General features: G+C 40.7%; 1 protein-coding gene across 1 annotated transcript; it reads left to right on the top strand.

The window, feature by feature from the left end:
* The first annotated feature begins 1994 nt into the window (after positions 1-1994).
* Positions 1995-14371, top strand: bmf2 (BCL2 modifying factor 2). The gene is made up of 4 exons (XM_078274500.1): positions 1995-2129; positions 4889-5134; positions 6601-6818; positions 10467-14371. The coding sequence occupies exons 2-4, from the start codon at positions 4912-4914 to the stop codon at positions 10581-10583; spliced, it is 558 nt and encodes a 185-aa protein (XP_078130626.1). The 5' UTR covers positions 1995-2129; positions 4889-4911; the 3' UTR covers positions 10584-14371.
* Positions 14372-15847: the final 1476 nt, after the last annotated feature.

Raw genomic sequence — 15847 nt, 5'->3', positions numbered from 1 at the left:
GTGCTTCAATGATTAGGTATTTCTTAGCAATTATTCACATAGCATGGCGTGTCCTTCAAATCATACTAAACAGATAAAATAGTATAGTATTTGTTGGCAACATAAAACGTGGGTTTATCTAAATTATTTGGCATATATTTTCTTTTGACACCTCCATGACTCTTCATGTTGCAGCATTCCTATAAATGCAATGCTTGAATGATTAGCAAAAACAACTACATTTTGGGTGGGGTCCCTCTCGCTGCAGGATTGGAGTTTGAGGGGGGTTGGTGTGGATGGGGGGTTGGGAGCCGTCAAGCGGCAGCTTAAACAAGACTGAGCAGGGGTTGTTTGCTGGTCTGCTAGTAAACTCTGCATGGGAATGTTGTCAAAAGTTGAGAAAATCACACTTCACACATTACCAACTGTACAATAAAGGAGTGGGACATGGGAAAATGTAACATCCTGCATGGGCTGACCAACGCGCCACGCAAAGGCAACAGCATCTTTCATCCAGAAATTGTCTCCTGGGGAAAATGTGACTCACACGATGGATCAAATAGTCTCACTCTTCTTGCTTGGCTGTTTTGCACTCAGTAACCCCTTTTTGCAGGCTTGATTTCACTGTACTTTTTTTCTTCCTCTTTTGCCATGGCATGCCCCCACCCTGCAATGAGGGTCACCAGCCATGGCTGCTGTTTATTCCTCTGTCACAGTGCATTCATCAGACACCATTTTCAACAATAGATGCCCTCAGGGGCTGAACTGAAAATGGCTCTATGCTTATGTCAATACCAGTGACTGGTCAATGCCTTGTTGTCAAGCCATTATCAAGCTAGGCTACATTTAAGGACGTTTGATATTTTATCTTATGTTATGCTCAAGGGAAATGATAAGTATTCTGATTATTTAATTAAATACAAATAGCAATACCACAATGTAAAAATACTCCATTACTAGTAATGGTCCTGCATTTAAACAAGAGATGAATAAAAGTAGAGCCGTACTATCTGCAAAATGTATTTCATGTATCAAAAGTAAAAGCACTCAGTATGCAGAAGCCCCAGTCCAGAGTGTTATGTCATAGTGATACAATAGTAATACAGCAATTGCATTTTATAGTTGATAAAAGTGGAGATCATTTTAACTATAAATAGTAGCCTACATATATGTTATAAGATGTTGGGTAATTACATTTTATTACATTTAACCACTGGTTATGTTATGTTAGGTCTCTTGATGTAATGTTTGCATGGACATAAAACATAGTAGCCTATATCATGCTTCATAATGGAACACTGACATGCATGTATGACAATGACATTTGTGAATCTATTCGTTCCACTCATCATCACACAGACACCAGTAATTGGGTGGGTACAATCGCTCTATCTCGCAGCGGCTCCCAATCAGCTGAGCAGAGCGCTGAAAGCCGTCACATGTCTTATCTGGGTTTGTGTTTTTCCCCCTCCACGTGTCAAGATACACGGAGCAGAAGGCGGGACCAAAACAAACCACCTGATTGGTCCACTGCGTGTCACCAGCTTATGTTCGCGAGAAGGACTGTTCTCTTAAAGGGCCAGACACAATATTTGATCGCCTCTCAAAAACAAGACAGCATGAGCTCAATGTTTTGCAGAGACCAATTAAAATATGTAGCAGCGTTTAATATTGGTTATTTTACCCAACAGTATATAAAATACTTAAAATTAGCACCACCTTAACAGTAAAATGTTACTTCCACAATGTAAGAGACTCACAGGGGTCATATTTCTACATTGGGTGGTGTTACTTTTGATATTTATCAGTGCAAGTTCCTTCACCACTGACCATTTGCTAAAAAATAAATTGTTAAATGATATAGATTTTTAAAGCAATAACTGCATTTAATATGCTTTGATTGTGCTGTATTTGCATAACACGGTGTAGCTGACTTTCCTTTCACGTTATTAAGAAGGGGCGGTTCCCAGTCATCGGGGCGGACCGCTTTTACACAGGGAAAAAAACAACTCCGCTCTAGTCAGCAAACATGTATGAGTGGCTGTAATGCGAAGAGGGATACAAGTCGCATCAACACAGTCTGTAGGAAACAAGGTAACGGCGAGTTGTCAAGATACCACCAATCACAACGGAAAGAGCATTTGCTGGCGGTGAGTGTAACTGTCGTTTATTCACATTTAAAGGGATAAATCGCCATTTCAACGTCGCGTGCATCGTTGTTTGTGGGAGTTTGTCAACAAATGTACGGGCAGCTGGGGCATGCCCGGGCAGAGACGGGGTGAGTGGACTTACCGGAGCGTTGGCATATGGCAGGCAGAGAGCATTTATATATATGTATCTCTGTCCTGTTCTTCACATCAGTGAGGCTTTCTTCTCTTGTTTCAACCAAGTGATTACATGACGAAGTGACTAGAACTATCCATCACCTCTCGCGCGTGGATTCTCAGCGTCCCGGCTGTTGCCCGGTCTTTGAGACACAGTCGTTGTCTGTTTTTTTTAATCATTGCACACTATTACGGTTAGTTAAACACTACACACAGTGAAATTACGTGTCCTGTTTATATTTCACGCATACTATGTGCTTTTAGTGAGTGAGGCTATCTGAACTCTGTTATCTCAGAGCTGTTTGTTTTGGAGAAGAGTTGTCAGGCGAAGTGGAAGAGAGCGTGTCACGGAGGATAATGGGAGCCATGCGAGTAACACTGTTATAGCACATGTTTTTAAATAGTTTGTTGTCGCTGTCACGAGTAAATAATTAACCAACTCACAGACTAGCTAAAGTTGTATCTGCTTTTTTTAAGCGAGAAAAAAAAACCCAAGTTTGAATCCATAATTTCGGCTGTGGTTAGCACCATGTGTCAGCATCCTGTTTCGACAGTTTCTTCACGGATACAGATGCAGCACATTACCCGTTGTCCTCCGGAGCCTGTTTATTGACGACTTGAAACGCGTTAATAAAAATTGCATTAAGTAACTTTTTCTAGCTGTGTGGATGATACTTTTGCATCGCAGTGGTAACTTACATCGACAAAATATCATTCACCCTACAAATACAAAACATTTAGCTTTCTGGATTTAATTAGATTATTTAACTGGCTCTTGCCCTTTTCCAGTGAATTAATAACGTTAGTGTCCATGACTTTATTGGCGCCTGTCACCAACACAATGGCTATGTATTCCTATTTGCATGAAGGCAGTAGTAGGATAAATAGTAGCAGAGCTCACCTTGAGTGCACCCCCACCCAGAGTGGTTCATGGAGGAGAGCCCGGTGCACAGATGGTGCAGCAGAGGGAGCCACTCTCTGCTGCAGCTTTCAGCCTCTGACCAGCACTGTGGTGGCTTCCAGGCCTCCCTGCTGCCCCAGGCAGTGTGTTTGTGTGTGTGTGTGTGTGTGTTGTGTAATGTCTTTCTGTGTGTCTCCCTGTCTATGTTTTTTTTATGTGTCTGACACTATGGTAATCTTGCCAGTGTTGACTGGCAGTGGAAACTGAAGACAGGGCTCGCATTGCCATTGACACACAACACATGTGCACATTTGATCTCAGTAAGACTTAAAGTTGGTGGTAAAGTTGCAGAGAAGCCCTTACTGCTTGCATAGCAATAAATAATGTACTACTTAACTTACATGGAGGAGAAGTTAATGCAGATTAGGGCTGTTTTGAAAATTGTAATACACAACTAAATGTGTGACAAAATTGATTTCACTATTAAATGCCCATGGAACAATGTAATATTTTTGTTTACACACAAAAATGACAGTCCCAATACACTATAATAATAAGGCATGGACAATTAGACAGTGCTTTTCCACAGTTATTCAAAATGTAGTTACCTCCTTTGACACTATATGATATGACATCATGCAAACGGACACTTTCACAAAGAGATGTGCGGCTGGGCCTCCTTGCTCAGTAAACACAATTCCAGTACATCCAGTTTCAACTTCTGCATTTGCCAGTCAATCTATTTGTCTCCACTCAAACAACAAAAGGAAAAGACAGGCACGCTTGACAAAAAGATGAAACACTAGTTCAGATTGTGGCATGTGGCCAAGGAGGAAGAGAGTGTAAGTGTTTGTGTTCAGCAGACACAGTTGAGGATGGAGTGAAACTTGTTATCTCCCTCATGAAACGGCTGCTGCACGCAGCACATGACCGTCTAGCCAGGTCTCTGGTTTCACCGAGGTTTACTCACACACCATCCGCTGCTGTGTGCGTGCAGCAATTGTGTGGTTGAGAAAGACAGAGGGAACAACAAGCATAGGTAATAATGTTGAGCTGTAGAATTGTGCAGGAGGAAGCTAATCTCCTGACTGTGACTGCTTTGTGGCACACAGATCCAGATTAAGGTATCTGTGAGGTGAAAAAAAGCCTCTCTGGAGGATCTTTTGGCACTTAATTACATTTTGGCAGGAACAGCTTGGCAAAATTTGCTGCATTTTTAGCTGCCCACTGGTTCCCCCTACACAGGGTGTTGCCATACATTTGGCTCCTGTTACTACTTATCATCACTATATTATAAGAGCTGGTCGCTTTAGCTACATCTTGTATGTTGACATTGGCAGATTCATCTGTGCCTCTGAAACTATCCATCCCTGCTTGTTTGTTTTCAATATTACCTCACACAACATGAACCTCTTACTGGGCATTATGACTAACGAGATCATTTTCTATCTGCCAGAGGGCAAAGTTTCCACTGATAACAGAATGATATTTGGCATTTTTTGTTTGGTCTTGAAACACATCATGAACAAATGACCTGCAAGTTAAAGATCATGAACACATAGGCATGAGTCAAACACAGTTCCACAAATTGGTATTGGTATTTACACTACCAAAACACTGTCAAACACACACACTTGTCATGTCATTCTAAAGTTTCCATCTTGTGTCCCCTAATTCTCTCCAGGGAGTTTACCGCTGAGGCGTCGGATGGACGATGAGGAGGAGGATATGTCACGGCCCATCTCGCAGCTCTGGGGAACGCCCTTTAGGGACGTCAAATACGAAGACCGCGCCACACATATTGCAGCTGGACAGGCCCTCGCTGCCGTCACTGCAGCCGTGCCCACGTTGCAGAGCCACAACAACAACAGCATCGGCATTAACACGCTGCCCTGCAGCTTGCACTGGCAGCCTCGCATACCCTTTCACGGTAAGGAGGGGCGGGATCATGTGAGCCTACTGAAAGTGATGTGGGCTTATGGTTTTAGAAACTACAACGAGTGCAACCTCACTATTAGTAACTCCTTTCATCTGGCAGGTTACTCATTGGGAACTGTCCTCAAAGACCCAAGTGATTACAACTGTCAATTTGATTTGAGAATTATTAGGATGAGAGCGGGGGGCTGGTACTTTCTTTGTTTTCGGGCTATTAGACGTACTAGATTCCATTTTGATCTATTACTGCAAAACAAACAAGCTTAGTAATTCATTTCTCTTGTAGCTGGGAGATCCCCATGTCCTATTATACACATGCTGAGAACATGAGAAACATGCCATTCTAAGAAATGGTTTGTTTACTGTGTAAATTTGTATTCATCTTAACTAATAGTAATAATCTATACATACATATACTATGAACCTAAATCTGATAAATGATGATCACATTCCAGCCAGTTTCTTATTTGGGGGATTTTTTTTAAAATGAACATTTATTGAAAAACATATATAAACAGACCACACTAATTTCACACATAAATAAAGGCACATACCCACACTAATATGTCCACTGCTTTTAATCCAATATTGTATTCCCATCTCTAATCAAATCAGTGTGACATGACCCTAATTGAATTGAAAAAATGTTGAAGTAGAATGTTTGTTGAGTTTGTTGACTCAGTGTCAGTGTGAGAGGTATATATTGTTCTGGGTTTAAAGTCATCAATACATAAACACCACTCACTGTTATTACCTTGTCGTTCATTGTAATCTACCCAGTAATGGATGTCATGCACTTGGCCTGGTGCCATGTCTTCTCCCAAACAAAGTCCAGGGTGCTCAGTTTCTTAGAGGTATTATGGTCCTCTGTGAGGCAGGATAGCAGGACATTCTGCACACATGATAACATAAAAAAGTGGCATGACTGCAGAAGCGCATGCCTGAGACAATGAGTAAACTCAGTGACACAACTGAAAGGTAGCAGCTCACTGGGGATGTTTTTGATTTAATAAGGTGTTTGAGTTTTCCACCTACCAACACTCTCCCTCTTTCTTGTTTGTGGGCTCTCCAGTTGGACTTTGAGTGCATACCTTGTAATCTGTCCATCTGAGAAGATCTAATAAAACCTGTTTGTGTTTCAGAAAGCAATGTAGCAGCAGTGTAAAGTATATACTATTTAATTTGCTTAGCAGGTCAGACACAGCTGTGTTTGATGCCTTTAATAGTAATCAAGATACTTGGGCTTATTTTAAAACTGTCTGCAGAGTGTTTTGTAAAGTGTTTCACTGTCTAGTCTAAAATCAAAAAGTAAAACATAAAAGGTTTTACTAAACTGATATCAGTTATATCTCTTAGTCTTATAATCATATTGGCACCACTGACACTGACAACAGCCTCTTGGTATTTAAGAGATTCAACAACAACATCAGGTTTTAAGAAGCTTGCATGTTTTCCTTTTAGGCAACGCTGGATTACGCTCACATTTCCCCGCTCAGTTTGAGCCCATGGAGGACCGGGGAGAGAGGCAGATTGAAGAGGAGGAGGAAGAGGGCAGAGGGGAGGAAGATGACAGGATGGCAGAGAGGCCCGAGGAGCAGGCAGGGGTGAGCGTCGAGGCGCAAATTGGTCGTAAACTTCGGGAGATCGGAGACAAGTTCCACCAGGATCACGTTGAACTGGTAAGCCTCACTCCCAAGCAGTGAAGTGGATCATTAAATGACCTCCCACTTAAAACAACCAGCTGCAGAGCCTGTATGGCTTTTTAAGCACAAAGTGTCAAAGTGTAAACAATATGAACACAGGTGGACTCACATTGCCTCAAAGAAGAAATGGATATTATATAACTAAATGCTCTATTTGCCCGTTGAACAGCTGCTTGTGCATATCACTGAGACAATTCAGCAGCATGTGACAGCGGGTCTTAAAGTGCCCATATTATGAAAAAAACACTTTTTCTGGGATTTGGGGTGTTCTTTTGTGTCTCTGGTGCTTCCACATGCATACAAACTTTGTAAAAAATCCATCCATGCTGTTTTGAGTGAGATACGGTTTTTGACTGTGTCCTGCCTTCAGTCTCCGAGTGAGCTGTTCAAAATCGGCTGACCGCAACCGTTAGCTCGTAGCATTAGCATGCTAATGCTAACGCTAGCATGCTACCTCTTCTCAATAGCAAAGCACTGCTACAACACACACAAGTTCACCATAATCTACAAAATAACTACTTACATGTGTGCCCTCATTTAGAAGTCTCCCAGCTAATCCTGCCTTGTAACTGACCGAAGTTGTAGAAACAGCCTTTCTTTTACTGTCTATGGAGCTAGCTAGCTGACATGATCTACATCTGAGTTACTGCGCATGTGCGAGTGCAATCAAAGATAGTACAGAAGAAGAAAAGAGATCTCACTCTGTAGCTAAAACAGAGACCAGGTGAAAAGAGGATCTGCAGCAGTGAGAGAGAGCTGTGCAGTACAACAAAAATATAGTGTTTTTTTGAAAATTAAACCATGTAAACCTATTCTGGTACAACCTTAAAATACAATTATGAACCTGAAAATGAGCATAATATGGATGCTTTAAGGGCCGCTAGGACTTAAACTATATTTTGTTGACTTGAGACAAAAAGTTTGCATGTAACGTGTGAACTATTTATGCGTGTCAGCTTTTACTTGATTAGAGACACAAGTCAAGGCTACCTTGTGCCAATTTGTGGCTCACTCTTGGTAAGAAAAGGGCAGAACATTTTGCAAGCTGGATTGGCTACAACCCACACTGGATAAAAATAGCCTGAGCAGTGATTCAACCACTTTCTTGGCCACACTAAGGGAAAAAACCTAAATCACTAATAAGGCACAATTTAGTAACTTCATATTGGATATTAAACCTACAAAACGGATATGTATTCAGTCCGTGTCACTGGCTACTAGGAATACATTGTGACATGAGACTGTCATATAAATACTTTCTCCCTTTCAATATCTAAATATTGATTCTCAGTTTGGCCCTTTGGTCTTGTCACTTATACCATGTCATTACAGTCAATAGAAATAGTAGGGGTATGTTCCCTTGTCTACAAAGACAAAATAAAATAAAAGACATAAGTGAAATCCATTCCCCCCATCTGTTAAATGCTTTCTTAAAAAGAGCAGATTAAATGACACCCTCCCACTTCTGACCAATATCCTTTATCCCTTTGTCTCCGCTCTGTAATTTAAAAGATACTTGTGTCCTTTACCAGAAAGTGGACTTCTTTATACTGAACATATCACATATCACGTGTGAAAAAATTTGGGACTAGAGATAATGAAGGTAGCTGAGCGTGGAGACTCACAGTTTGCAAAGCTACAGAGGAAATAGTTCAGCACACATACCTTGTGTAGTTTGTGACAGGTAGTTAATTGTGCATGTCAAGAAATAAAATCCACATGGAAACATGGCAGGAATTGTGTCACGATCTTGTCACAATGTCAACATGTTCCACCTCTAATCTGCACTCCCATTTTTCTGTTTTCCTTTGGTAATGTTTGGTATCACTGTGTGTTTGATAACAGGTCCAGGGGGTTACTTGTATTAGCAGTTACTGCTCTGACTAAGAGTCCACATAAGTCAAATAACTTTAAACGTGGTTAATAAGTACAAATATACAGGGAGTGGTATCACATTTCTTGCAGAGCAGGTGAGATCTATGTGACTGTCACAAACAAGAGTAAGCAGCATGTCTGTGTCTGGGTAGACTTGGGCGACTGTTTGTATGGCGTCTAAAAATAGAACCTGACTCATGCCTACCCACAATACCTCAGTTGTCCTGCTGACTGTCTCAGTGTGTGCATCTTTGTGTGTGTGTTTTGGTTTGCGTGTGAAACTCTGACAGAGAGATAAGAAAGAAAACTGTCTTTTTTGTCTGCTGTCTGCACTCAAGTTGGTTTTTATCCTGCAGGATCTGATACTGCTGTTGTAGGAATATTCCAAAGGGAGAATAATCACAGACGATTCTTTATGATATCCAATCACTTCTTCTCTATTGTGTCTGACTGCTGCTATTGTTAGACTTTTTCCTATCCAAGCATAAGTTACCGGTGTGGGCTAATGTGTGTTGTTTTTATGTGAAGTAGATTGTATTTGTGGTTTGAGTCTTAAACGCTAGTTTTGACAACTTTTGTGGCCAAAAAAAGATAATACTGTCAGGGTAATTTCAGGGAAAAGGTAAATCCATTCTAACATTAAGTGAAGGAGCAAACATGCACGTCTTTTTTAATCGTTTGGGGTGCATTCACTTAAAAATGGCAAACAAAATGCACACCATTCTCCACTACCTACACAAATGACAGCAGAAAGAGGAGCCTCACGTGGAACAAACCAGGGTACTGTTTAAATAAGCTTAGCAGTGTAGAATTAAGGCAATTAAGGACAATTAGGGTTACATTTAGCGGTGCTGGTTCAATTCAGTTCAGTGTGCTAGTTTTGCATTAAATAGCCTGTGGCAGACTCTGATTCCTAGGCTGGTAGAGACCTTGATAGAGAGAGCAGAGAGAGAGATCGTAACAAGAATGCTTATGCAACAGGCTGCAATATCTGAGCACGGCTGTTCAGAAAGCCAGTGGAAGCTGCGCAGGATCAGAGATGAGAAGGGGGAGAGAGGAGATTGCAGGCTGCAGCAGGAACCCCTTCATCTGTCTGCAGTCCAGTACAATAGGAAATGACAGAGCTGGGAGAAGGCAGCTCCATAGCGGGGGGCAGTTTCATTTTCCTTTGGCTTTGTTTTGATAATTATTCAGCTGACTTCGCTATTACAAGAGAGCTGTGATGAAATAGGCAGCGCATTCTCTGAAAGCATTTCACTTTGAGGTTCTCATTTTGAAGTCAACATTTTATAAGAGGCACTGTCTCAAACCTGAGGGAGGAGGATAGTGTGATATTATGATGATGAGTGGCAGCTCCTCAGGGTTGTTTTACAGTTGTTAGCCTGGTCATTTTAATCTTCTACTTTCATCAAACAACTAAATGAAGTATTACGATTAACTTCTGTCTAGGAATGAGAGTCTCTAGAAATCAGAGAGCCACTGCACCTGATACTGTATATTCCACAGGATGTGCGTGTGACAGACATGTTTGCTAGACACAAGCTAATGTTGTGGAAACATCCAGTCTACTCATCATATGGTTTGAGCTCACAGGGTTTACCACACTTCACAAGTCTTTACCTCAAAAGCCTGTTATGAGGAAATCTGAGGCGTAATTTTTTGTTAGGACGAAAGTCTGATGAGCATTTATGATTTAACCTGCCCTCCCTGATGCTAATAATAAGTATTTTTTTTTCTGTCAACTTGCAGTTTGTAAGACATCAGAGACAAAACCTGCCTGCCTGGATGCGCCTTACGATGGCCCTGTTTGGCTTTCTGTTTCCAAGAGAGGCTCTCTTCCCCCGCCTGAGAGGAGATCAGAGATGAAGGGGCTTCCTGTTGGCCCTCGCCTCACTTGTTTCCTCCCACAGGGACAAGACTTTTAAGAGATGGCACTGTAAGATGGAACACGGGTTTGGATTTTGTTTTCTAATTGAATACGAAGATGAGATGAGGAAAACACTGGTCACCGCTGGACGGAGGCCCATTACAATTTTTCTTAATTTTTTTGTTTTTGTTTTTTCGCCTCTCCAAGAAGAAGCCATTGCGTTTGAAGAGATATTTTCGAAATATTTGTAAGATTACCTATTTTGTACAGTAAACTACTCTTTTTATTTGGTATAAGTCTTGAAGGACCTCCATCAGTCCAGGGAATGCCTTATTCTCTCCTGCCACAGTGCACCTCTTTTGCATCAAGGAAATCATAAAAAAAAAAGAATCATTTTAAGATTAGGCCACTTGTTTTGGCAACAAACTGTGGACGTGGACATTTTTGTGCTGAAGTTACTGAACCTTGAGGACTCGAGGCACATTTCTAATTTATTATGAGTTAAACAATAAGCCCTGTACTTATCCTTTACTGTTCCACACTGGCTAATTTGAAAATGGTTGTCATGACGTTGTGGAGGTGCTACACACTGGTGTTGCACTGTCGGTCAGTTTAGAGGTTTAACCAGCTGCCACTGTAGATGCAGGGACATTATATCAACCTGTGTCATCCATCAGCCTCTCCATCACCAGTACCACTCATGCCGTTATAAGACCCACTGTGCAGAGTCCAATCCTGTAGATTTAAAGGATAAACACATGTATGCTTGAATGTAGGTGTACTGAAGATATTTTAGTCGAGTAACTTCAAAACCTGACATAATCGTGATTACTCTTTGAATTTGTGATCATGTGTATGTAGGAGTGCGTGCTTACTGTTTCCAAAATCTGCAGTCATTTTGAAACCAAATAAGCACAAGCGAATCTCCTTTGTGGGATCACAATCAGGGAACTGGAGAACAATCACACAGCTGAAAATGTTTTGGAAAAATTTCATAATTTTCTAAAGCTTTTTAGTATTTCTTTCTCCGGCTGGATTGACAATCGCAATTTTGCCCTTTGCTGCAACGTGCGGGTCACCTGTGGGAGAGATGACATTTATCGGCATTTTTAGGGGCAAGCAATATTCAAGCCAGTGGAAGGAAGTAAAATCTTAGGGATCTGTTGCATTTGCAATCAAACTGACGTTTCCCAAAATATGGCTGTGTTCTCAATGAAATACACCTCTCTACAAATATCTTTGTTAGAGGAACATTTTGGTTTAACGTTACAGAGATGCATTTTTATTTTGTTTCACTCCAGGTGTAAATGTCTTGAGCACTGATTCAATCCCGATGTGCTGATACATGTACAGTATCCATCAACCTTTCATTCAAGTGCTTTCTTTCACCAAACTGCCAGTGGTATATTCAGCTTCACTGAGAACTTAGTAAGAACAGTTTCTGTACATTTAAAAAAACAAAAACATTTTTACTAACACACAGACACATTTGGGTATAGGAGAAGGTTTATACACCCTTTCGTGACAACTGCTATGTTAGCATTTTGCAATGACACAGCCACTGTTTCTCAATGTAAGGTTTATCAAAGAAGGACTTTAAAGAAGATGTTAAAAATTCCTCATTTGATGTATTATTTCAGTCTGTTGTAGATTCATTATATGAACTTTTGAAGACACTGATGGTTTTTTTCCTCCTTTTTGTTTTCTTCAGGGAGTAGTTAAGAACCATGTTAATTACCTGATGCTTCTTATGAGTTGTGTTTGCAAATAATCTGCCTTTGAGTGAGGACTCCATGCAGCCTAGACGGCGCTGCACACAAGCAAAGATATGTCATTAGACTTTTTTTTATGTTTTCCAAAGCACATTCACTCAACATCAACATGGAAGTGTGTTGCAGATTTTGTTACAGTTTATTTTATTCTGTAACGGCATGAGTAGCTGAACCAAAAGTTAGTTTCCTGCAAACATTGAACGCTGAGCCAATTCAGATAGTTGTGACACACTCTCTGGTCCTCAGTCCAAAGCTTCACCCTCTGTCATCAGCTGTCACGTTTAACTACTCCCTGTCCTCATCGAGATCAAGTTTCAGTTTGTTTGGTTTCTTTTCAATAATTTATACTTATTTATTTTGTGTATATTTGCTCAGTGCTACTGTACAGATGCTATCTCAGTGTGTACAGTCCTTTTCTTCTCATTGTTGATGCGCATTCAGTTGTGCGTTTGATGCCTGTGTGTGGGGAGGTCGGACTAAAGCCATGTGCCTCGTGCGTTCTCACACGAATGTTGTGAGTCGTTGCAAATCACGTGAACAACAGACAATCAAATGTACAAAATGTGCCTTGTGAGTAACAGACCTGCCACATCATCATCAACACTTGGCATAATTACCCAAAGTCACTGGTCACAGCTCTTGTTTCACTTGGGCTTTGTGAAAACAACATGCTCTGATACAATAGAGTTGGCACAAAGAGTACGGCGTGTTCTTGTGCCTTGATACAAAAAAAAAATCAGTTTCACGAGGCACAGGCTCAACCTTTGACATCTCTCAGCACGAACGGCGAGTTTCACGACGCAAAACCTATTTAATATCAGAAACGACTGTCTGCAATCAATGTGCACTGTAAAAAAAAAACAACTATTTTTTACCTGTATACTGTATTTTGCGCCTTTCTCTCTTTCTACTCCTGTGCTGAACTTCCCCTCTAGAAACTCTTTAAGATCTGTAATATGCTGGATCGGCCTAGCTCGCCTGGGTTTTTGTGCTTTATTATCTACAATCTAGTAGGGCTGTGGGTTTACATTTGAAGGAGGAATGAGCCACCATGGTGCCCAGTATTATTTGTATATGAGATGGGTTGAACAGCCACTCAGTCGGTGTGGCGTTGATCTGAGCCTGTCGTTACCAACCACTGTTGCAACCCAGCTTCAAGTGAAACATTTGTTATTCGTTCAACCTTCAGTGTCTTTAATATCAAATTCCTTCGATCAGTTTTTTGAATATCCAAGAAAGAGTGCATCTTTACTGTCAAGTGCTGTGATTTGGTGTTTTTTATACATTTGACATGAATTTGACACAGCTATTGTTGCTATCTTTATAATACCATTTAGCAAAAAAAGAAATTCCATATCTTTTTGTAAGAAGACAAAGAAAGAACGACAACAACACAACAACTTTTTTTGCTTTTCTATGATTGCTTTTTTTCAATGTCGCATTTTTAATTTTTGATATTGCCAAGTCTGCTGTGTCACTCTCAGTTCAAGGGCTTTTTTCCGATATATGTAAATGGAGTAAAAATGCATGTCCAACATTCCTGGAAAAATCTGTATCTTAAGGGTTTGAATGTAATTTAATGGAGTGAAAACCATGATGTCTCTTTTAATACATGAACTGAACAGTGGAACTTATTTCAGACTCCTGTGCTGTGTGCGCGGGGAGTTTGTATTGTCTTCACATTTCTTTCTTGACGTTCAGAGTGGTCTCAAGGATTTCACATTCATGTGTCCTAATGAAGTGAGACCCAGTCCAGATGTAGCAGTTTTTGTTAAAGCATTGACTGTGTTATCTTTGGGACTGCTCTGTGTCTACTGCACTGTTTAAACAAACAGCGCAGGACATGAGGCAATGGAGGGAACGGAGGATGACGGGGGATGTTATTCTTTTTCTAGTGCAATATGCTGTACATAAGAGCTTGGCTCTCGAAATCTTACAATTTCTCCTAATTTCTTCTGTTGTTAAATGGGTACATTGCTGTTTCTTTTTCATTAAAACTTTATGAACAGTTGAAATGGCCTGTGCTTTATTTCTGCAACAAAATACAACGTGAAAGAGTAAAAGACATGACTGCAGTAAAACGGCATCAGAAACCCGGATACTGTTATAGTCATGTACAGTATACAGGGAGCTAAATAACAAGGTTGCTCAATGTTACATGTAAACGTCATATTCCAAATGATCAAAACCGGGTGCGACTTCAAATTGGGATACTGGGTTATGTCAACATAATCAATGAAGCAGGATATTGAAAAGTCAGTAGCTCTCACTGTGAGTTCTAAACTAAGTTAAATAGTTAAATAGACATCCTGTAACAAGACATGCTAGCAGGTCTGTGAGGCTATACATACGCTTTGAGCTAAATGCTAAACATCCTAGATTAGCGTGTTAGCATGCTAGGAACCACAAACAACAGCTGAGAGGGATAGGAGTCAACAAATCATTGAAACTTTGACCTGATGAAGGTGCTAGACAAAGTCAAGAGATCACAACTTAACAAATTCATCTTGAGGGAAGTATGAATGCCTGTGCCAAATTGCAATCCATCTAACAAAAAGTTTAAACACAGGCAAGCCATGTCAGTCAAAACAACAAATGCCAACCCTATGGTGGCACTAGAGAAAAAACCGGGGCTTAACGAAAGCCAGGATTCATCCTCTGGGAGCTACAAATGTCTGTAGAAAGTGTTGTGTCAATCCATAGTAGATGTTGAGCTATTTTACATTTCCATCCATAGAGCCATGCTGCTTGTTTGGCTGAGAAATCACATGGGATCATTTTTAGTTATGTTATAATGTGTACGTCACCTCACAAGCTTCTGCTGCCACAATAAGCAACAATCCCAAAAAGTCACAGTCATTGAATAAAAACCTCTTCTATGACTAAACACCAGTGATTTAAACCCACTAAAAGTCCCACAAAAACTAATTTAGTGTGAACAATAGCAGCACTTCATAAGCCCTGGAGGCAATGTTGGAGCTCAGCACATCTTTTTTTTTTTTTACATGCTGTTCCCTCTGGGGGGGGGGAGGTGCAACCCTACATAACATGATTCACTTTACCAGGTCTCTGAAGCGATCTCCCTCAGGCAGCTGCTTTGTGTAGACAGGGGGGAGCGAGGAAGGTTAAAGGAGTGTATGCGTGCCAAGTTGGGTAGTGCAGAAACTCATGAAATTTACGTTTTTTTAGGGCCTGGCCTGAACCTCATTAAGATTAACACATTGCAGTGTGTTGTGCTGTAGGGCGAGCTGATATTAGATTATATTTATTTTTCATACACAGTGACAACTGTCACTTTTTGGGCATTTTGTCTGCTTTTACTATTCCCACAGACAGTACATGCTTGTTTCTGCTTTTGCAAACAGTGTGTTAAGTGAGAGTCTCTGTATGTTTAAACAAAGTCGCTCAACACAAATCACTTGCAGACAGGCTGCCTGCTCTTTATTTGCACATAATAAGTTGTCTTGAGAACACTGTGAGAAAAATGACTT

The sequence above is a fragment of the Sander vitreus genome, chromosome 18, assembly GCF_031162955.1.
Source record: "Sander vitreus isolate 19-12246 chromosome 18, sanVit1, whole genome shotgun sequence".
In the NCBI taxonomy this organism is placed as follows: domain Eukaryota; kingdom Metazoa; phylum Chordata; class Actinopteri; order Perciformes; family Percidae; genus Sander; species Sander vitreus.
The sequence above is the reverse complement of the archived record's forward strand: the minus strand, read 5'-3'. Positions and strand labels throughout refer to the sequence as shown.